General features: G+C 37.6%; 1 protein-coding gene across 1 annotated transcript in view; it reads right to left on the minus strand.

Annotated features, from left to right (window-relative positions):
- Nucleotides 1-23,942, minus strand: part of LOC149948120 (Kv channel-interacting protein 4-like) — a 70,946-nt gene that overhangs the window by 16,198 nt on the left and 30,806 nt on the right. Inside the window, exon 2 of the mRNA XM_090172988.1 lies at nt 156-234. Within this exon, the coding sequence (XP_090029114.1) occupies nt 156-165 (10 nt within the window). The 5' untranslated portion in view covers nt 166-234. The remainder of the gene's footprint in view (nt 1-155; nt 235-23,942) is intronic.

Genomic DNA, 23,942 nt, shown 5'->3' on the forward strand with positions numbered 1-23,942 from the left:
TTTAGGTTCCGGAATCGCTTCAAACGGAAGCGCTAAACTAAAATGAACTTTCCCCGGGAGAAAAATATTTCGTGATTTTCAACAAAGTGTTTATCGGAGAAGATTCTCTTCGGGGAATTTTGGGGAGATAAAAAGTAAGTTTTGTTCGGGCTTACGTTTATCCATAGAGCGTCGCTCGCCGTCGAAGCTCCTTTTTCCTTTCTTTGGCTTTTCCGATCTCAGCGACGCGGAAAACTATATTTAAGTAGGAGACTAACTTTCAATTTTACGACAAAAGAGTCTTAAATTCAATTTTTATCGGCGGTCGCGCGAATCGTCGCTGGAGAGGAAGAGAAAGTGTCCAGCGTCAAAAGCTATTTACCAAATCCGATCCCGTCATGTAGCGTCATAAATAAGCCGGCCAGCGAGCGCTGGAATCGCGTTATTCGTGCGAGGAACGCGCGTTTATCATATCGGCGAAATTTCGTCGCTAATTCCGCGGTTTCCTATTTCCGGAGCTACAGGCGCTCCATCGGGAAAGCGCTCGATTGAAGCCCCCGCCTTCGCTGGAACGCTTCTACAGGCGTTCGGGCTCGTTTTCGTTCAATTTCGGCGACCCGTCTTCCGTTTTAAGCTAACATTCGCGTTCGCCGAAAGCGCGCGTAGTTCTCCGCCGAGTCGAAACCTCCGAAATAAAGATTCAACGTCTCTTCGCGGGAAAAGGCTTTTACGGCGTAGAGGCGGCTCTGGATCGATAATTTTCGGCCAAGCCTCGCCGGCATATGGGAGTTTGAACGGCCCGAATGTAACGTAGATCTGTCGACGGCACGCACGCCCATTGATCGCTAGCTTATAGCGAGGTGTCCGCCCTCGGCCCAGGTACCCGTAGGTACCTCTTCTTCGCCCTGACTATTCAAATATTTTGGGTTGGGGTCACCCCGCTAAAGATTGAACGCTTGCTCGATTACCCTCCACGTTCCAAAATGTCCAGCGCTTCGTATTTTGTCAAGTCGCCCCTTTCCCCTCCCTCCTGTCCGAGTTAGCTCGGAATACAGCGCGACTGTCCACTCTATAAATTCACTGTCCAGTTCGTCTGGGAGTACGTGAACGTAATTCGAAGTTGATCGAGAACAATCTGCTTGATTGCTTTTAATTTACTTCAAACGCATTTCGCCGCGATCCCAAAATATTTACACGTCTATTTCCGACCCTTTTTGACGGGAATTTAAATAGGGTCGTTTTGTTATTCGTCGGAAAAGAAAGGACGGTATCAACTTAAATGGTCATTCGCGTACCCCAGATCTGTCAAAATATTTATACATCACTGGTTTCACGTAATTTCAATAATTTAATTTTAAATGAACTTAAATAGTTAAGCCCGGGCTAGCGTTCCATTTCATTGATTTCCGGGCGAAAAAGTAGGCTTTGGTTTCGCGGCGAAGCGTGGGAGCGGTCATTGCTGTTATTTCTACATCAAAGGTAACCAACGGAGATTATTTTAATTTCATCAATCGATATTCTTAGCAGATTTCGATATTTAATCGTTACACTTGGATTTATTTAAGAACAGTTTCTATAAAAATTAAGAAATAAGTGTAAATTATAGTTTGTTACGAATACCAAGATATTGCGTAATGGTATTTTCCGGACAAAAATCGGATGTTAAGGGGGAAGAATACGGTAAAAGCCTCTTTTTCGTTCAAGCTGAACGTTTCTGTTTTAACAATTACATAATCGAATTAAATTTTTCTTATTAGGCTGAACCTTCCTCTAGTGCTTAAATAATTTTGATAATTCTAATATTAATAGTTCACGAGATATAAGGTCCTAACTAAAGGGTATTTTGGGCGTTTGCCCAACTTGTTTAGCTCCGGGGGTCTGAATTAAAACGTAATAACTTAATTACTTATAAATTTATAATTGTCAAAATTATTTTAGTCACTGAACAAGAGGCTGTTCTACACTCAAATATTAATTTTATAAGTTAAAATACAAAATTAAAAGAGTTCAGCTTGAAATAGCGCGAAAGTAGACAATGGCCATTGTAGTCTTCCCCCTTAATAATAATAATAATAATCAGCTAGGCACCACCGCATCACGATTGTACATTTACTACTGGTTTTTCTTCAACTAACGATGTAAAATGTAGCAATTAAACTGGGTAATGTTATTTTCATATTTAAACCATATTTTCCCAAATTTAATAGTTAAAAAAATTTACGCTATATTTCTCCAAGCATTATTTTTGGAAATAAACCTTCGAAGATACATGCTTATAGGACAAAATAATTTCTAAGCCTCTGCTTCCACTAATAGCGGGTGGTATATCGAAGTCCTTTTTAATTTCAATTTGTCAAAGAACGCTGCACAACCGCCAAGTCCTTACTGTCATCAGTAGGGTGGTCGATTGTCCAACCCAAAATCCTGACCGTGAAAGGACACTCGGGCGCTCTTGGTGAGTACTTATAGGATAGCGAACGGTACTCCTTGTTGATTTGTTTTTGTCTATCGGAGGGGGAGGGGGGGGGGAAGAAGCCCCATAATATTTCTCTTCCACATTGTGCGTAGCTGTCAGTCGGGGAAAAGGCGAATATTCTAATAGGCCATTATATTATCCCCGTGGCGCGCCACCGACGGCGACTAATCAAAACAAAATTTCCATATTCTCTCTCCGCTGAGCTCGTTCTCTCTCCTATTATTAGACAACTTAAGCGACATCCGTCACAACGCGAACTTGTAAGCGAGCGCCGTGCTTTTCAACCCGCCGAGGAAATCTATATGTACGCGTCCAGTCGGCCCGTGCTTAACCCGGGTCTATTCTTTTAGCGCGCGACTTTTTTTTATTATTTTCACTCCCCCCTTGTTGCCCCCCCCCCGGTCGTCGATATTGAAAGAATAAGAAAATCTATTTCTTTCTACCCCCCCCCCCGCATTCTATTATTATTCCGGTGACCTGGGGTACTTATTGGCTCTCCTTCAGCCTGTCTGTTCGCTTTCAATAGTCTTCCGAAGATGATCCGAAGTTCGTTTCGAAGTTTATCAGACCTTGGACGAATAATTACGGGACCCGAAACCAAATGACGCACTCGGTGCTTTTACGGCAGCGCCGCTTGTAGCGCCGTAGTGTCAAATATTGGAAATATTTCTATCCAAATACTAAACACGCGACCAATATCCATAAGTCGCTTGATGACTTAGGCCTAAGGTGGTGCCTTGGGTATTAGCTTAGCTGATTATTATTATTATTATTATTATTTTAAAATTTATAATATATTTAAACCTTCACACAAACTATATATGCAAAAAAAATTAAAGCGAACTTCCTATTTAAATTAATTAAAGCATTAATGTTTATTCCAATACAATTATTACTTAACAATCTAAAGCCTATTAAAATTCCCAAAGCCCCTCTTCTATTAAAAACCGCGGAGCAGACGACGGAATGCGTATCATCTGACATTTTTACGCGCGTGTTTTGTATTTGGATAGAAATATTTCGCGATTTTATCGGTAGGAGCGCTGACGGGCGATGCAAATTGTGTAACCGGCTATTTTGCTTAGATTTAGAGTCCAGTAATTATTCGTCCAAGGTCCGGTAGGGGGGGGGGGGACTAGTTTTAAAATATTGTTTTTAATTATAATTATTTAGAATCTTCCAACAATTTTCCTATCTCGTTAATTTTGTATTTTATTAAAGACGTATAAATTGAATGAAGAGAAAAATTATAACTTTTACGTAACTAATTATTATAATTATTAAAAAAGAAAAGTTCTTACAATCGATACTAGATGGCGTCATACAGTTTGATAAATGGTGTGTTTCCGTTGGAGGGAGGAGCTTATGTATGATATCATGTTATTAGTACCCCAAATAAGCGAATGACCTAAATAATTTACAACATTTATCATTAGAAAAATGGTTAAAGCATTAAGTTGTGTCACATAAAAATGCTCGATAAGTACTAAAGCAAAGTGACTATACTTATCTAAGCTAGATTTATGGGTTTTTTTTACCATTATTTTAATTTACACAAAGGAATAAAATTAACGGTAAATAAATTTTTACTTATTTCATTTTCTACAATAAAATTGTTATTATATTTTTCCAATAAAACCTACAATATTAATTTTATCGTACAGTTTATCGCAAACACATTTTCCGTGGTAATATCATGGGCCAAATAATGATAAATCCAGGACATGACTCTGGTACCTTCACGCGTACTAAATCGGCCGTCCACTAAAAGACACAGGCGGCCATTTTAGTAGGGGGGAAAAGGAGGAAAAAATAAAAAAAATTGGGGGCAAAATCAAGCAAGTTTCCGGTTTCCCGAACGCCATCTAGTGATGACTGAGTCGGAATTCGGAAATAAGTGGCGGTTGTAATTCGAAAATCCTGCCATATTTGGCCCCTCATTTTTTGATAAATTTTAACGATTCTAGGAAAGAATATGTTTAATATTAAATAATTATATATATTATACTAATTATGAACTTAGTACGTATAAAAATAAGTACTTCCTTTAATAACCACACTATATATGATAACTGTGAATAAATATTCCAGGATATTTACTACGACGACCACGTGTATTATTTTTGAAAACTGTCCCTAAAAAATTTGCTCCCAAAATGACGTAGGTCCGCGATCGCGCGTTTTTCCCAATAGGGAGCAATAGTGATCGGGTGTTAGCGCTGTTGGACGGGTTTTTCGCATAGAGTCATGTCCTGGATTTATCATTATTTGGCCCTTGGTAATATCAAGCAAAGCCACAGTCCCGTATAAGGGGGGGGATACAGAGGATGCTCAGCCCCCCCCCCCCAAATAAATACTTTAGTATCCCCAACCCAAATATAAAAATTGATTGCTCAAATACCAACTAATATCATCGGTTACCTGTATTTTTAATAAAATAATCCGTTTTCAACGAAGTCGAAATTCATAATTAAAAAAATAACAAAATAAAGCCAATTTCGGTATATTAACTAATTTCAGGAGTGGGAGTTAAAAATTGCGATTTTTAGTATCAAGGCATTGGTGCTCCCCAAATAAATTTGAGCACCCCCGAGTTTTGGCGGCTGGTTACGGGACCGCAAAGCCAGGCGAGAGTAGATTTTGGCCCTTCAAATATGACTCTCTTGATATATCTTTTGTTTTTTAGCGACGCTGTATAATTACATTATCATCCCAGTTCGCCTTTCACACTTCACATTTTAATTCTGACATTTGGACCCTCCAAAATATGTTCCCTTCCCCATCTGTTACTCTTCTTTACTTTTTGGGTTGAAAAAAAAAAGAGGAACCGGGGGGCGGGGGAAGTCGGATACGGAAGAAGAGCTATTTCCGGTAAGAATAGCTTATTTTCTGCCCGAAAAGACAAAAGCGGAACCGGCGCTCTTTAATCCGATCAAACTCGGCCGACGAAATTAGCCAAAGCAAAGACTAAAACGAAAGCGCTTCCGGTATTTCACTTCCGGTTCCGACGACCGCCATTTTGTCCTTCGCAAGTTTAGCTCTACTTTTTGCCCGGTACAGGAGTAGGAAACGATAACGCCCCCTCTTGGCCATTGTCCGAATTTTATATAAAACTTTCACTTTCTATTTTTAAACTGAATGATTGTTTAATGAAGTAATTATGCCAGTAATTATTACGAGTCAAGTATCCGTATCTAGGCCGTAAAAATGAAACGTGTAACTTCGTGGGCTCGACGCGGATTGGGAACGAATTTCCCGTCAAATCGCGAATACGCACACCACACCACGCCTCAAAGTTCTTTTCCTAAACACGTAAAATATTAAAATTACACTGACTATGTGAGTAGGAATATGTAATAGTTAAGAAATAATTTTCCCTTTTGTAATAGTTTTAGAAACTCGCCATATGATGAATTTCGCCAAGTACTATGTTTACTTCCAAAAAGTATCTTGAAAAATCAACGGGAGCTTGCGAAAGTACACGTTTCAAGCATTTAACATGAGCAGTACTTCTCTCGTATATTGAGTACTTCTCACGTATTTTGAGTACTTCTCTCGTATATTGAGTACTTCGATCGTATATTTAGTACTTTTCTCCTATAATGAGTACTTCTCTCGTATAATGAGTACTTCTCTCGTATAATGAGTACTTTTCTCCTATAATGAGTATACTTATCTCATTTATTGAATACTTCTCTCGTTTATTGAGTACTTCTATCGTTTATTGAGTACTTCTCTCGTTTATTGAGTACTTCTCTCGTTTATTGAGTACTTCTCTCGTTTATTAAGTACTTCTCTCGTTTATTGAGTACTTCTCTCGTTTATTGAGTACTTCTCTCGTTTATTAAGTACTTCTCTCGTTTATTAAGTACTTCTCTCGTTTATTGAGTACTTCTCTCGTTTATTGAGTACTTCTCTCGTTTATTAAGTACTTCTCTCGTTTATTGAGTACTTCTCTCGTTTATTGAGTACTTCTCTCGTTTATTAAGTACTTCTCTCGTTTATTGAGTACTTCTCTCGTTTATTAAGTACTTCTCTCGTTTATTGAGTACTTCTCTCGTTTATTGAGTACTTCTCTCGTTTATTGAGTACTTCTCTCGTTTATTAAGTACTTCTCTCGTTTATTGAGTACTTCTCTCGTTTATTAAGTACTTCTCTCGTTTATTGAGTACTTCTCTCGTTTATTGAGTACTTCTCTCGTTTATTAAGTACTTCTCTCGTTTATTGAGTACTTCTCTCGTTTATTGAGTACTTATCTCGTTTATTAAGTACTTCTCTCGTTTATTGAGTACTTCTCTCGTTTATTGAGTACTTCTCTCGTTTATTAAGTACTTCTCTCGTTTATTGAGTACTTCTCTCGTTTATTAAGTACTTCTCTCGTTTATTGAGTACTTCTCTCGTTTATTGAGTACTTCTCTCGTTTATTGAGTACTTATCTCGTTTATTAAGTACTTCTCTCGTTTATTGAGTACTTCTCTCGTTTATTGAGTACTTATCTCGTTTATTAAGTACTTCTCTCGTTTATTGAGTACTTCTCTCGTTTATTGAGTACTTCTCTCGTTTATTAAGTACTTCTCTCGTTTATTGAGTACTTCTCTCGTTTATTGAGTACTTCTCTCGTTTATTGAGTACTTCTCTCGTTTATTAAGTACTTCTCTCGTTTATTGAGTACTTCTCTCGTTTATTAAGTACTTCTCTCGTTTATTGAGTACTTCTCTCGTTTATTGAGTACTTCTCTCGTTTATTGAGTACTTCTCTCGTTTATTAAGTACTTCTCTCGTTTATTAAGTTTTATTCTAAAACAATATCGAAGGTGTATAAATAAATATTTCAAATACTTTAATTTTCAAAACTAAAAATTGTAATTTTAAACGTATAGATGCGTTGTATTTTTTCGCGGTTTGCCCGTAAATTTTCGCATATTTTAAGTTTTTAAACCTATTACCTAGAGTCTGAAAAGGTAAATTTAATTTGTATAGTTAGAAAATACATTGCTACCGGTTAAAATATGTTTATACGAAATCTAGGATTCAATAGTAGAAGATTTTGGTATTTTCGTGCTTCGGGCTAAGTCTTACAGTTTTGGTATTGAGTTAAATTTCATTGAGCAGACGACTTTCTCAAATAAATTTTAAAAACATTAGTCAGTATGGGGTAACCAAAATTTAAACTACACTAGAATCCTTTTATAAACTTCTGATAGTAGGTAATTTCGTTGATAACGAATGTTTCTAAGATACTCAATTAATATAATATGTAATTATTATGTTATAATTTGCTTCATACAATGTAACTAATTGTTAACCGCCAGTAAACAGTTATCTTAAATGTATTTCACCTTTAGTGTTATAAGAATAAATATTGATTGATAAATTAACTAATTTTACCTCGACTATAAACAATTGAAATATTTTTTATAAACCAATTAACATTAGTCGATTTGCGGTCTCAAATGTCGCTAAGTCTCTTGAACGGATATTAAATTATCCAATTATTATCACGTCTGGTTTCCAATTACACGCGAATAATTAATCATCGGTTAATGACATCTCTAATAGCGTCCAATTAACACAACAATATTTCATTATCCAATTAGTTAAGTGGACGAATGACGACGTATTTCAAACAAAATTTGGTGCATTCTAAATCTTGACAAATTATTGAGCCTCTATATAAATGATGAATATTCTCACTTTACTCAATATTCAAATTAACTAAATATTCTAATTAGATTCGGGGCATTGTTAAGTTTCGTCTCTCCATTGCCGACCTAAAAGTTTGGGATAAAACGTCTTTCCCCTTAAAATATCGTTCATTGATTTCGCTAATAGCCTTCATTTTTCAGTAGAAATATCCGGCCTCATCGACACCTCCCGACCACTAACCCCCGTTATTCGACAATTAATTTGAAGGGGGCTAGGGATCATATTTGCGTATGAAAAATGCTTTCGATTTTTGTCGCCGATAACCCTCGCTACGGACCGTCTTAGCCGGATATCGATTATTCTAAATTTATCGGTCACATTGACCCCCTGATTTTTGAAAAATAGAGCTTCCGTATCGGCTTTGTTGTTTGTTCCGTCTCTTTTATTATTGGCCGATAGAAGGCGCTCTCTCTCTATTATTGATAAAATTGGGAATATTAGAAACACGAGGTGGGCTCTAATCTTGAGATTGGAAATATTTGATGATCGCCAAAACCGACTTGGATTTTGTTGAGAAATCGTATACCAATATTTATGGTAAAGGAATAGCTTGTAAACGACGCGATTTTTTTATCGTGGTCGTATAATCATAAGTATATCATATATGTCTTAAGGGAGAAGTACTGCTAATATTATTCGCTTGAAACGTACCTTCACGAGGTCAGGCTGCATTTTTATGTTTTAAAAGGTCAGTGGGAGAATTTTTTTATGTGTGGTATAGATGTGTACTACTCTCGTATGAAATTTCTTATGTACTTCTGGTATAATGTATTTTTTTTAAAATAGGGAATGAGGTTTGACTAAAGCCCAGTTCACACTATACAATTAATTGGGCCACTTAATTGAAACCAACTAATTGTAAGCAAGAAAATTGTACAGTGTGAACAGAAAAAGTTGGAACAATGTTTACAATTTTGCTGTTCACACTATTCAATTTTCTTGCTTACAATTAGTTGGTTTCAATTAAGTGGCCCAATTAATTGTATAGTGTGAACTGGGTTTTAGACTAAAGTGTAGTATCGACCTGCAATTTTTCGTTTTTTACAAACTCAGGGCCCCCAGAGGTCCTATAATTCCTATAAAATCCTATATTTTCCAAAATGTCCTATAACATCCTATATTTTTAGCAAAATCCCCCAAAAGTCCTATAAAATCCTATAATTATGATATTTTGTCCATTTCAAATCCAGTCACTCAGTTAAATTGCTAGATTTAGCTATAGGATTAATTCCTATATACCAAGTCATTCTAGTCTATACTTTTGTTATTTCTAACATGGTTTGTGAAAAAATGGTTATATAGTTTCTATTTTTAAGTGAAAATCAAAGATTTATTTCTCTAAATATAGATTTGGTTTTTAAATGCATAAAGTTAGTAAATTAAATAGCATATATAGTCCTATTAAATAATATAATTTTGTAAGAAATAGTCCTATAAAGTCCTATATTTAAAAAAAAATAATCATATTTTTCCTATAAAAAAATTGAAGATTTGAGTGGGGGCCCTGCAAAGTGGAAATATGATTGACTTAATCTGCTATCACCACAACTACTACTGGCAAGTTAGCTTTTACGAGACGTCTGAAAATCACTCTGGAAGGCTGTAGACGTCATACGTTTAACCATAAGTCTATAATATGGTTCCATAAGTTTGTCACTTTGGGGAATATTTTACTGAGAGCTAGTAACGGAGTGTAGTCATCACAAGTAGAAAATCTCCCCCTAGCGAGGCGCTGTCAAAGGCTACGTGTGACGCGGGATCAAGCGGTGACGAAGCTCGTAATGCAGTCTGTCTTGTGAATTGCTCTCAATAAAACTTTTGCACGTGAAGAATAGGAAGTGTCGCACTTATGTAACAATATTATACCCTTAAGGTTTAACCTTCCGATTGACATTCGGCGATATAATATAAAAGGGGTGGTTCGGCGTCAGGGTTGGTATACGGATGACGTTGCGGAGAGAGACGCCCCCTGGGGAGGAATAAAGAAACTAAAAGGGCGCGGAATAAAAAGGAGATCCCGCGGGGCTCCATATTCTAAATTGTTTTCCGTCGTAGTCTTTATTGGAAACTGCGAAATGCGTTTTCGCTTCCGTGACAATAGAACGCTCGGAAATATGCCTCGGCGACACGCGCTTCAAAAGTAAAATAATGCACCACCGGGAATTTCACCGTGTCTCTCTCCTCTTTCGCTATCTATATCAACTTTAGAAGCGACTACTAGCGCCCTCTAGAAGTTCATAAATATGTCATCAAGTTCTTTATAAATGTTTTATTTCAGAGTTGATTTTTTTTGGCTCGCGGGGGTTCGAAAACGAGGTTTTACTCCTTTTAGAGAACGGTATCTGAACATCTGGACTGTGTTTACTCTTTGGCTGGTGACGCTAAAAGTTTTCACCATTAATAACAAAAGCTAGAAGGATTTCAGTCTTTTAAATAAAAAAGGCGTTTATTAAATTTAACTAGAAAAGATTACTCGAGGCAATGTGGGAAAAAATTGACAAAACCCTAGCGGGAATTATTTAAAGCTTCAGTTTGGTAATATTTTCAGTGAATTTTTTAAAAAAATCTTTATTAACGCATATTTTTTTCACGGAAAACCCAAAAATTTATATTTAGGGATTAACTCCGCATCAAAAACCACTAACAAGGAAACATCCCGAAGTGTAACCCACCGATTTTTTTCAAACTCGGGGGATTGGTAGACGTTCATGTATCATGAAAAATCCTAAAGGGAATTTATTCAATGGGCAACCGTTTTGCCATGGCAACCAAAAATGTTTTTGACAATACAAAATATTAAATTTTCCCATTGAAAATAACATGAGATTTTGACCTCAAATTGATCAAAAGTTGATCAATTTTGATGTTTTTATTGTCAATTTACATCTATTTTTTATTTTTTTTTCGCATTTTCGAAATTCTGAAATTTGTTCAAATTTTTCACAGGGGGGAGAATCCCATGTTATTTTCAATGGGAAAATTAAAATTTTTTTTAACGGTTGCCCATTGAATAAATTCCCTTTAGGATTTTTCATGATACATGAAGGTCTACCAATCCCCCGAGTTTGAACAAAATCGAAGGGTTACACTTCGGGATGTCTCGTTGTATGTATCACCGAAAATGTCAAAAGTCATAGCAGGGAGCGGCTGATTTTGGGACATTTTTGGTTATATTCTCTTTAAATATTAAACAAATGAAAATTATTCGGAAGTATAAAAATATGGTACCTCACAACACGGAGCAGTGTGAGTTGAGGGCCTTTACGGGAAGCGCGTAGAGATGGCGTTAGCAGTCCGACCCTCGTAAATTAACTTCTTCCAAAACACCGGTGTACTGCTCGTAGAATACTTCTACAGGCGCTAAAAGGCCAATAATAGACCATATTTCGGAATCACTCTGTATTATTAAGACATAATTTACAACGATTTATAAAGCTATTAGTGTCCTTTAAATGACCATTTTGTGTCTAATTTCGACCATTGGCGTGCGTTCGCCGAAGGCCAGACGCGTCGACGACGGAAGGGAGCAGGCAAGGATGGAAATATCCGATCAGTGGGTTTAAGTGCTGTAAACTAGATTTTTTTTGTTAAAATCATCGTAGAGTTCTGAGTCGGAAAATGACCAAGACCTTTTTTCCGTATTTTTCCGAAAAAAATAAAAAACGTTTTCATTCGATGATTAGTCTAATATTGTTTGCAAATTTAAATAAAGTGGCATTTTCGCCTCATTTTATCGAATCTAAAAGTAAAACTACACCTCTAGATTAGTTTAAACTAATGTAACACTATTAATGTTTTGTAGTATGTTTACTGTTATTAGACATTTTAGATCGATAGAAACATTAAAAACCCTTAAAAAGTAATTTATATTTCAATTTTTAATTTTTCCGATTTGCGGAATATTTTCTGGAAATTTTTCCGCATTTTATTTTTCCAGAAAATAAACACCTCTAAATCATCCTATCTTTTTGCTTTTGTTTATTTGATGTTTGAGCCTCATTAGGGAGCTCTAAATTCAAGATCAAAACCACTAGTGTTGCAATGAAAAGTGTATCTGGTACTCTGAATTGCTGGTCGAAAATAGTATTAGAATCAATAGTTATTGTTTCTATTAAAATAAATTATAATAAACTATAAATAATCGAGTTTCCTTGTTAAGCTAAAATTTAATGGAAAACAGGAAACGGCTAGAATTTAATTTTACGCGTTATAACATTACAGTGATATAAGCTAGCTATGAGGTAATGTTTTTAACTACAAACACTATTTGGAACAACTTGTCGATCTTGCTTACGAAAAGATAAAAAAACATTTCCAAATTAAGATATTGGTCAATATGCGGTATAAAGAAGTTGATAAAGTTTATTTCCAAACATTTCTACACTTAAATCAGCGTTGGCGGAAGGTTTTTTTTTGCGCTTGTTGCAGCCTTCTTCCAGGGGCTAGTAGGCCACACTTTGAAGCTCTCTGGCGCTCTTTTAACTCATCTTAGGAAAATGGGAAAAAAAACAGATATACTTCTCAACTCACCCCCTACAACTCCTTCAAATTTTTGCATTACATTTTGAAACATCCTGTGTATATATCTCTCTCTTATTTTGGGGGTAAAAATATATACCTTGCACCCTCTACTTTTGTGTGAGGGGTACAATTTACCCCTGCCCCCTGTTCCATTGTCCTTGATTTAAATGTGGTCATATAACAAATGTCTTTAAAGATTTAAAAAAAACTTAATTTTTGGGTCGATTATATGTTGATTAATCCAGCTGTTTTATGCTCGAATGGGTAATTCTATGCCAACCCTATAAAGAGGACGGGGTACCAAGTGGGGCGCATAATCCAAAAATATTAATTGAGCGTCTCCACTAATTGTCAAACGAAAGGGCTGTTTTCCGAAGACGATAATGAGCGTGTAAAGCAATCAGCGAAAAGCGCTCGTCATTATTAGCCACCCTTCTCTCTCCCCCGCGCCTTTATAACACAGCGACATTATATTCCGCGAAATCTCCGCTTACCAATGGAATACATCAAACGGCATTAGTATTATTAGTTTATTCCCAATCGCACGCCGAAATTCCGGAGAAATTGAAATCCGACGTCGGAATATTATCGCTAGATTTGACTCGCTTACCTTTTTCGCCAAACATTTCCGTCCACTAGCGTAGGCTTACGAATCGGCTAATCAACGATTGGCCAAACCATAAGTAACATAATAACCATAAGTATGGCACTTCCTATTGCTTTAATGCTAATTTTCTAACCGAACCTTTTTCGGCACTGATACTGTGACTTGGACTCTGTTTTGGACGACTACTTTTTGATAAAATTTAAGCCTAGTATCGGAGAGCACGTTCTGGAGTCGCGAGGGGCTTTGGCTTTGTTTTGAAGCCCGCGTAATAGTTAGTGTAGGGAGCTGTTGGCTCGCGTGGTATGCGGGGCTTGCTATCACCCTCCTACACATTGTAACCCGGCCACCTGAATTGATGGCTTTTAAAATTCATTTTGCGCGTGAAAATACCTCTACATGTTATGGTCAAAAAAGCACGCAAAGAAGGCTGTGTGCCCAAGACATGCATCTGTAGTGTCGCGCGCTAAAACATCATTTCAAAATCCGTCAATTAAAGGCTTTAAAAGTCGCTTGATGACTTAGGCCTAAGGTGGTGCCTTGGGTATTAGCCTAGCTGATTATTATTATTATTATTATTATTAAAAAAAACATGAAGTCGTGGGGCCGAGAAAAACATTTTTAATTTTTATAATTTTTGCGTAATATTCCGCCTATCTATCGGAAACCAGATATTTCGGCTTAGCGGAAGTCTCGCGTATTTCAGACACTAGAGGGCTCTGTGATTACGCAATAACTATGAAAATCAGTTTGTTTGTAAATCTCGTTAATTGTCATACTTATGGTTATTACGTTACTTATGGCCAAACCCGGTTTCAATTTCATTAGATTTGTATTCCGCACGACGCGTTACCTCCACGAATGGCAGTGGATACATTCGCCTACCGATACTTTACAAATCGGCTTCTCCAACTTCGTATTGACCCACGTTTTTTTTTTACTATTTCGAGTTTTCACCACCAGGTGCTCGTCACGAAAATGGAAAAGTGGAAGGGGGGAGCGGAAAAAGTCGAGTTAAATTAATGTGGCTACACACACACACACGGAAGTGGTCGCCACCGGTACCGCGTCTTGTATGGATGCACTTTTTACCTCTCCGAGGGGACTTTGTACCCTAGGAGGGGTTATACAACCACCGTGTCTGTCTGTCTGTCTGTGGGTGGGTCTGGCAGGCAAAAGCGCCCTCTTTTTGTCATTGGGCGTAGTAAAATTTTTAATCGGTCGGGATTCGAACCCGAGCCCTCCTGAACGACAGTTGAGCATTCTACCGCAGAACCACGGATACAGTTACGCTTCACTGAATATTAAAAACTCCTCCGAGGAGAGGTATATTTTGGCTTGCCAACTTGTTCTTACGGCTTTTCTCTGTAAGCCTCGGCGGTTTTATTTTGTCGAGTCTACGACTGTTACTACAACGCGCGGTCATATACAGGGTGTTAACTAATAAACGATACAGAGCCAATTACTCAAAATGTGTTTTATGGAAGAATTTGAAATTTGCAGGTTACATCGAGGGTGCAGGGGGACAAACGACAATGAAAATTTCAATGACCTTGAACCAGGTCTTCAAGGTCATTCAAATTTTATCTCAAGAACCGTTAGGATTAGAAGAGTAGTTACAATTAGAAATGTGTTCTACGTTTAATTTTAAGTCTAATCAGCTTTGACCCGATCTAATTTGATCAATTTGAAGCCGAGAAATGTTAGACCAAAAACCATAAGGTCGTGTGTGGTATTCTAATCAAGACACGACAATTAAGGGCTTATAAATCGAAAACTACCAGATCTAATGGATCAAAATTGTCGTGACACTCTAAACTGAGTGGGGGAGTTTGAAATTTGTAACTTATGAACATTAGTTCAAGGTCATTCAAAATTTATCTTGAGAACCATTAGGATTAGAAGAATGGTTTAAGTCAAATTACCTCTTACCCGAGGTAAATAAACCAATAAAACTCCAAATTAATTGATTTAAGACGTACCAAGTATTTTATTAACTTTTTTTAGTTTAAATGTTTTAAACACAAAAGAAACTAAAGAAGTAATTGAAATAAATTGAATGACCTTGAACTAATGTTTCAAGGTCATCATAAGTTACAAATTACGAACTCGTTTAGAGTGTCACGACAATTTTGATCCATTTGATCTGGTAGTTTTCGATTTATAAGCCCTTAAATGTCGTGTCTTGATTAGAATACCACACAAGACCTTATGGTTTTTCGTCTAACCTTTCTCGGCTTCCCATTGGTCAAATTAGATCGGGTCAAAGCTGGTTAGACTTAAAATTAAACGTAGAACACATTTCTAATCGGAATCATTCTTCTAATCCTAATGGTTCTCGAGATAGAATTTCAGTGACCTTGAAGACCTGGTTCAAGGTCATTGAAAATTTCATTGACATTTGTCCACCTACACCCTCTATGTAACCTGCAAATTTAAATTCTTACATAAAACACATTTTGAGTAATTGGCTCTGTATCGATTTTTAGTTAACACCCTGTATACTGAATATGAAATTACCCGGATGGAAGTTTCGGGTCAACCAGACACGGCGTGCCCTGTTTACAATTTTATTTATCCGGGGATTGGATCGAGTGTACGGATAAATTGCTTTCTGCCCTTATTGAACTCCGTAATGTTAATCCTTTGCATTCTGCTTGGTTGGTTGTTTTGCCATTTCTATTATTGGGATATTTGTAGGCGTCGCTATTTTGACTTCAAAACATAGCGTTTCCTCCGAAATGATTTTTTTTTAAAATTGGCGCTGGTTTGATAGACGCTAGCATCTAGAAGCAACAAACAAAGCACCCCACACAAGGAGAACGCAACCCGTCAAAAGTCGTGCATTTTCTTGTATACAGTTTTAATTGTTTAGACGCTTTAGCGCCTGCTGCCGTCGGAAGGGGAAAATTCCGAAATTGTCTTCCTCTCGCCCGTAAAACGTTCAGCGTAAAGGCTCGTCCAATGAAATTTGTACGCAACACTACGTTAGCGTGTTTCAATATAGCTGCGTTCTCCTTGTATTTGTTGCTCCTAGCTAGCGTAAACTCTATTTATGTCTTATTCAACTTGTTAAAAGGTTCCACGCGCGCGTCTTGATATTTTAGCGTAAACGGGCTCGAGCGATTTCGCGCGTGCTCCGTGAAATAAAAAATAAAACGCACGAGCCTTTTACGCTAAAATATTAAAGAGCGCGTGGAACATTATAACAAGCTGAACAAGGCATGAAGAATTTATGCTAGCGCCTATTATTAATAATAATAATAATCAGCTAGGCTAATACCCAAGGCCCAATACTTAGGCCCAAGTCATCAAGCGACTTTTGAAGCCTTTAATTCAGGTGGCCGGGTTATAATGCGTAGGAGGGTGGTGGCAAGCCCTGCATGCCACGCGATCGAGCCAACAGCTCCCTACACTAACTATTACCGTTAACCTCAACAAGTTTTTACGGAAGGGGAAACCGAAGAGCTCGGGGAAAAACCCCTTCAACCAGTGGGGAGATAACTCGCAAAATCAACGCGGAAGGAGTTTACTGTAGCGACCACGAGTTAGCTTATTAGTTCATCAGATCTACCATTTTTGCGGTCACTTGAGCTGCAAACTAGTATAGATTTAATCGTTAGTGTAAACCTTTAAGTTCCATTAGGAATATATTGTTTGGCGCTAAGCTTTATATCCCAAATTCTGCCGTTATAAATGCGTTCTTTCACTCGCTTCTGTCAAAAAAGGCTGTCCAAAAAAAAACCAGCTTAGCGCCACTTAATGGCGCGTGGGGGAATGGCGAGTGAGGGAATGGTGAGTGGGGCTAAAGAGAGGTTAGACCCTAGCGACGTAACGGGCTGTCTTTAATTTTTACTTTTTCGTTATTTTGGCTTCAAAAAAGGGAAGGTTTTGAAGAGAGGAAACCTGTGGCAGTATCTTTTCTCTTCCTAGAAAATCCGGAATACGGCGAATAGCTACAAGTGTGCGGCCACTAACACGACTCGGGAAAGTGAGAGGAGAAAGAGGTGGGGTACGCGTTTCCACCCCCCCCCATTTTATCTCTCTCCTCCACCCTGATTTGTTTCGGGTCTAGAGCCGCACCTTTCCGACCAAGGATCTATTTTCGTCCACCTCTTGTCGTTTTTCTTCCAATCTTCGTGTCTGCTAGGGATGAGAGCCGGGTAACTTCGACAGAGCTTCCTCGCCTACCTTGTTGAATCTCTTCTGTTAGTTGCATCGAGCTTTACTTCGCGAATCTTATTAGTCCTAATACTGGAAACGAATGCGCTTAATCTTGATTGTAGTGTTTCTAACTGAGCGAAGTTTATAACAAAAATTGGCTTTTTCGAGCTACATTTAATGCCGAAACTGTATATAATAATAAACAGGATGTTTCATAAGGTTATGCAAAAATGTTAAGGAGTTGAAAAGTATGCCTGTTTGTTTCCCATTTTCCTACGATGAGTCATAAAAGAGCTTCAGAGAGCTTCAAAGTGTGGCATACTAGCCCCTGGAAGTAGGCTGCAACAAGCGCAAAACCAAGCAGCGGGGAAATGCGAACATTAAGGTTTGGCTTCGTGTGATAGGTAAAAGAGGACTTTGTAAACAAATCAATGTAACCCGCGTTAACTTAAACAGTATTTAAAGTCCGTGCTGCTTAATTGGTTTGGCGCTTGTTGCGGCCCACTTCCAGGGGCTAGTAGGCCATACTTTGAAGCTCTCTGGCGCTCTTTTAACTCACCTTAGGAAAATGGGGAAAAAACAGGCATACTTCTCAACTCACCCCCTACAACTCCTTAAAATTTTTGCATAACCTTTTGAAACACACTGTAAAGGAATCGAATTAGATATCTTTAATTAAAATAAAGACACTGAAAATGATAAGGAATTCGAAATATTTTTCATCGTGTAAATAATTGCTTGCCTTCTATACTAGCAGAGAGATTAAACTCGTACAATAAATGGTGTAGGCACTGCCTAATGTTCCCGATTATTTTTATAATGCATCTCTCGCAAATTTTCGTGATTAGATAATATTGAATGATAGACCAGGGAATAATAGTACTAAAATCATTCGCCCAGAGTGGAATTTTTCGTATTCTCCGAGGGTTTTAACCAACTCAATAGAATTAAAGTCATAAATTTGAATGCGAGACTGGGAATGTCATTAAGGTGGACAATTTATTTCCGTGAAAATACCGCGAATGTCTGGAATACAATTCCCTCCGAGGCAGCCTTTCAATACGATAAACTACAAAGCGTCGCGGAATCCTCCAGATTTTTCAAGATGAATGCTTTTAATTTAAACACATTGTGAGGGGGGTAACCTTACCCGTAACAAACAGGCTTTCAATGATGACCACCCTCTCGGAATAACAACGCGGAGAATCCCCCCAACCTCGTTCGCTTTAACACCTGATACCGTTACCGAGTATTACGGCCCTTAAAACGCTCCTTTAGGTTCAGTGTCAACTTAGATAGAGGCTTCTCGGTCAAGTTGAGGTCGATACGTCGGAGCTCCATCTAGTGGCGAAACGTTCTCTTTTTAAAGGGCTTCATTTATAGGACGATATACAGGGTGGGCCACAGGCGGAAGGGGCCAGGGAGGTGGGCGGGCGCAGAAATGACGCGCATTGAAGAGACCGAGTTGTTGCCAAAGGCTCGAGTTACGGGATATATTTCTCTTCTTCTACCTCATCTTACGTCGAATCTAATGGATTTTTGAAAGCCCATATTGGCTCCTCAGTCGCGCCGTAGAACAAAGATTTAATGGGTTTTTATCGGCGTTTGCTGTTCGTTTATTTAGATTAGGTTTTGTTTGAGAACTAAATCTTCCGAAACAAATATTTTTCAAAGATATTTTTAGAGGAGTCGTCTATCTAAAAGCTTTTGCGAAAAATCGTGTTTCTTAAAGGGATTATAAAGGTCCATATTTTATGAGATATCACCGAATTTCGCATTTCTGTCAACAGGTTTAACAGAAGGGTCACACTTGAATTAAAGCTCTGATGGTTACTATAGTCATAAGTGTATAAGATATCTCTTACGATATAAGTATCAATCTAGACCTTTAAAATGAAACGTGTACGGGTATCAACGTTTTAATAAATAATTTTTCCCCATTGATATAGTTTTAGAAAATCAATATATGACGGTCTTAACCGAGGGGCTGGTCACTTCCATTTTGGGTGCGTCTTAATCATAGTAAAATGATTAAATCAGGGTAGTCGTGATTAAATCAGGGTAATCAAGATTAAAAAATCTAATCAAGATTAGAAAATCTAATCACGATTTAAACGAGATTTAATCATTCTAATCATGATCTAATCTTTTTAATCAGGATTTAATCATTTAAACGATATTTAATCATTCTAATCATGATATAATCTTTTTAATTATATTTAATCATTTTAATTAGATTTAATCATTTTAATCACGATTTAATCAATATAATCGGTCGAATCGAGAATTTATCATTAAAATCAAAACTAAAGTACGATTTAATCATACTAATCAGGATATAATTTTTTAATCAGGATTTAATAATTTAAAACAGATTTAATAATTTTAATCAGATTTAATCATTTAATTATGATTAAATCAGATTTAAACAATCTAATCATGATTAAACGTGATTTAATCAACTTAATCGTGATTAAATTGAATTTAATCAAAATAATCACGATTAAATCTGATTTAATCTTTTGAGGGGTGAGTCGTTAATCAAGGAAGTGACTGCTGCCCCTCGGTCTTAACCCAGTATTAATTTTACGTGTTTCAAGCGAATAATATTCTGCTATAGTTTAATAAATTTAATTCTTTAGATTCCCGTTTGAATTCGGGGAATGCGGATAACTTGTTTCCTCCAAGTCCATATTACTGTTCCCAGCGCGCGTGTTTTCACACTTGGATTGATTCCTATTTCCGAGATTGTCACTACCTTCTGAGGAAATTCTCACGGCGAGAGCGTGAATCATATTATTATAGGTTATTTAATTAGTGCCCCGGTTCGTTGAACCTGGGTTTAGCGTCGCGTTCGTTAATTCAATTTCAGTTAACTCCAGAACCTATTTTAGTAGGTAGGTACGTTTAAATTCAGAACTACCTTAAAAAATTCAGTCTAGAAGTAATTTTGGGTAAAATTAGTTTTGACAGCTAAATATTTTGCAAAAGTGACATAATTACCAATCTTATCCTAATTTTTGTTATTTTGGGTTAATCTTGGGTACAACGTTTAATTCTTTTCAGTTACTATAAGCTACTAAGCGAACGAAAATTCAGTGGAAAAATAACTTATGGCTTTGATCGATGCGTTACTTATTCTTACGAAAATTATGCTTTTGAAAGTTAATGAAATTAAATTTAGTTTAATTTTTTTTTTATTTTCCGCAAACGTGTAGCATTTATATTTTATGAAATATGATTTTATCGATTGTGAACTTAGAGCTCTTCGACGATAAGATAATAATGTCTTCGGTTTCCCCGTTACAAATTGTTTAGGTTAACGGTAATAGTTAGTGTAGGGAGCTGTTGGCTCGCGTGGCACCTGAATTAATGGCTTTAAAAGTCGCTTGATGATTTAGGCCTAAGGTGGTGCCTTGGGTATTAGCCTAGCTGATTAATACAATTTTCCGTCTTGATAGAACTTGATATTTTTATTATTTTATTAAGCCCGCCGTTGAAAACGTGTACAGGAGAGCTTGTAGCCTTTGTAGGGGTGTAAAACGGTACAGAATATAGCTCGGAACTAATCCTTCCACGTTGAGTTTGCAAGTTCCCCCTCTCCACTGGTTAAAGAGGTCTCCCTCTGAGTTCTTTGGTTTCCCCTTTTTCGTTAAAAACTTGCTGAGGTTAACGATAATAGCGCGTGTAGGGAGATTTTGGTTCGCGTGGCATGAAGGGCTTTCCACCACCCTCCTACGCGTTGTAACCCGGTAATTGACTTGTGGGATTCCTTGGGTATTAGCTTAGCTGATTATTATTATTATTTATTACAATTCTTTTAGGTGGCGGAGTGGTTAGCACTTTCGCCTCGCAGCAAGAGGAGCCGGGTTCGATCCCAGCTTGTGGTACTGGGTGGAAAACTCGGAACAACTCCTTCTGCGTTGAGTTTGCAAGTTCTCTCCCCACTGGTTTAAGGGGTTTTCCCCTGAGTTCTTCGGTTTCTCCTTCCACAAAAACTTGTTGAGGTTAACGGTAATAGTGAGTGTAGGGAGCTGTTGGCTCGATCGCGTGGCATGCAGGGCTTGCCACCACCCTCCTACGCATTGTAACCCGGCCACCTGAATTAAAGGCTTCAAAAGTCGCTTGACGACTTAGGCCTAAGGCGGTGCCTTGGGTATTAGCCTAGCTGATTATTATTAATGTTAATTAAATTAAATTTCATTTAAAGTCATTTATACTTATCATTTGTTTTGATAAGATAACCAATACAGTTATTTATTATCGCTTTTTTAAGATTGTAGGTATCGGGATTCAATTATTAAATATATTTTATTACATATTACCATAAGTTTATAATACTATTCCATAAGTGTGACACTTCCTATTTTTCATATGCAAATGTTTTACTGAGAGGTAATCACAAGACAGATTGCATTACGGGCTTCATCGCCGTTTTGCGACGCTTGCTAACGCGTCCTACGTAGCCTTTGACAGCGTCTCGCTAGGGGAAGATTTTCTTGTTGTGATGACGTTACTAGCTCTCAGTAAAATATTATAGACTTATGATATGATGAGCTGTATGTAATCTCGAATATGTACTCGCGAGAGAGCCTTTTAGTTAATTACGGACAATTATTTAAAAGTCCTCCCGAATCAACAACAAAATACGGCGGCTGATAATTTCAAACTATAATAATACACCGGAAACAGTATCGCTTTCCCCAGATGCTAATCTTTTGGGCGCTCGTTGTTATTTTGTTTCGCGTTACCAAGAGTGGAGCGACTCGGCGTATTTCTCGTTTGAATTAGGCGCGAAGCGAAAGAAATAGGTGGATACTAGCGGACGATCCTCGCTAATTGCCGCGTTCTCCAATTTATTTGACTTCCTGAAAAGTTTTCCAAAAGAGAACTTTAATAGGCCGTGGCTGAACCGCGCCACTTTTTAAGTCTCTGCCCAGAAATAATCCGAGGCTTAGCGCCCGAGTTTCGAAAGTTAAAACTGCGCTTAAGCCTTGGCTAGACATACGCCTATTCGTACGTAGGTAAAGGTATCGAGGAAGCGGAGAGTACATTTGCCTGCAGAGTGGCGCTGCGAGCCGGCCCCCTCAGAAACGCGTCGTTTTCCCATTTCTGGACCCCCGCGGCCGCACTTCGCTCCCTCGAATCCGATTTGATGGGGCCCCTCTCTCTCCGGCTCTTTCCTTTAAATCTCCGTTTCCATAGCAACCGCATCCGGACCGAGTTATGCCAGAAGGCGGAAGAAGACGATGTTGCGGGGGCAGAGAATGGAAAAAAGGGGGAGCCCCTAAAGCTGTCTCAGGTACGTAGCTCTTCAGATTCTCTCCTCTTCCCGCGACGAACAAAAAGTTTATTATGAATTCCCCTCTCTCTCATAGGCTGCCAGGCCACGCAGACATTTTTAATTAGTTGCTCTTTTAAATTTTTTCAAATTCTTCGATAATTTCGCTCTAAAATTGTGTCGTCGTCGGAAGTTAGATTAAATGTCAAACTACCCTTCTGGGCTCTCCTCCAAAATTTGACATAGTCTGACACTCTCCGTCTTTGACGAATTTCTGACTACGAAACTGAATTAAATTAACGTCAGGAAAAGTTGTCGTTAATTGGTTAGCCCGACTAGTCTGCTACTTGACCAACTTAAAATATTTTGTGCATTGATTTTTCTACGTAGGGTAGGGTTCAAATTCAACCCGTAGAATTTTGGAATACGTATAAAATTTTTATCCATTCAAAATTGAGTATAAACCAAGTTGGCCATTAAATTTACGGAAAGTCAATTATAAAGTTTAAAATTAAAGTGTGTTATACAATACGTCAGAAGTTTATGATAAAGCATACGGGTGAAGTATCTACGCCCTATTCCAACTATGTTAGTAATGACTAAAAGCAGGTGTTCCGAGGTGGAAAATGCCAGGTGTACAATATTGTGGAAAATAGTCAGGATTGGCAAAAACCGGCTTTTATAAAAATGTAAAAATCCCGTTTGGTTTAAGCCGGTTAAAACCATTAATAAAAAAAATGCTCAAATTGCTTATATCTAGCCCTCATTACTTCTAAAATGCTCAAAACGACGTTTTTGCAGGTGACAGCACCTTAACATTGTAAGGTATAGCAGACTTATTTACCCGCTTCTATACCCTAACACGGCAGCGTATTTCCAAGCGCAAAATGAATTTTAAGATCCCCTAATTTCTTATATCTAGCTATCATTGCTTACGACAAAAAGTGAAGATTAAGTTTTAGTTTTTTCAATATTTCTAATTCATTTCTCAATATTTTTTTTAATAAAACAAGTGGTTTTAATCATGGATTTTTTTCGGTGGTTAAAACCGGATTACACCCGTTTGGCTGGTTCTTGTTAACCCTGAAAATAGTGGAAAATTCCGGCCTGGAACAAAGTGAATCTGGCCTAAAGTGGTCAATAAATATTTTTACCGCAGAAAATTATAAAATAATAACAAAAAAAAATTTAACACGGAAATTTCAGATTTGG

Source organism: Leiobunum rupestre, chromosome 4 (genome assembly GCF_980474605.1).
Source record: "Leiobunum rupestre chromosome 4, qqLeiRupe1.1.hap1, whole genome shotgun sequence".
Classification (NCBI taxonomy): Eukaryota; Metazoa; Arthropoda; class Arachnida; order Opiliones; family Sclerosomatidae; genus Leiobunum; species Leiobunum rupestre.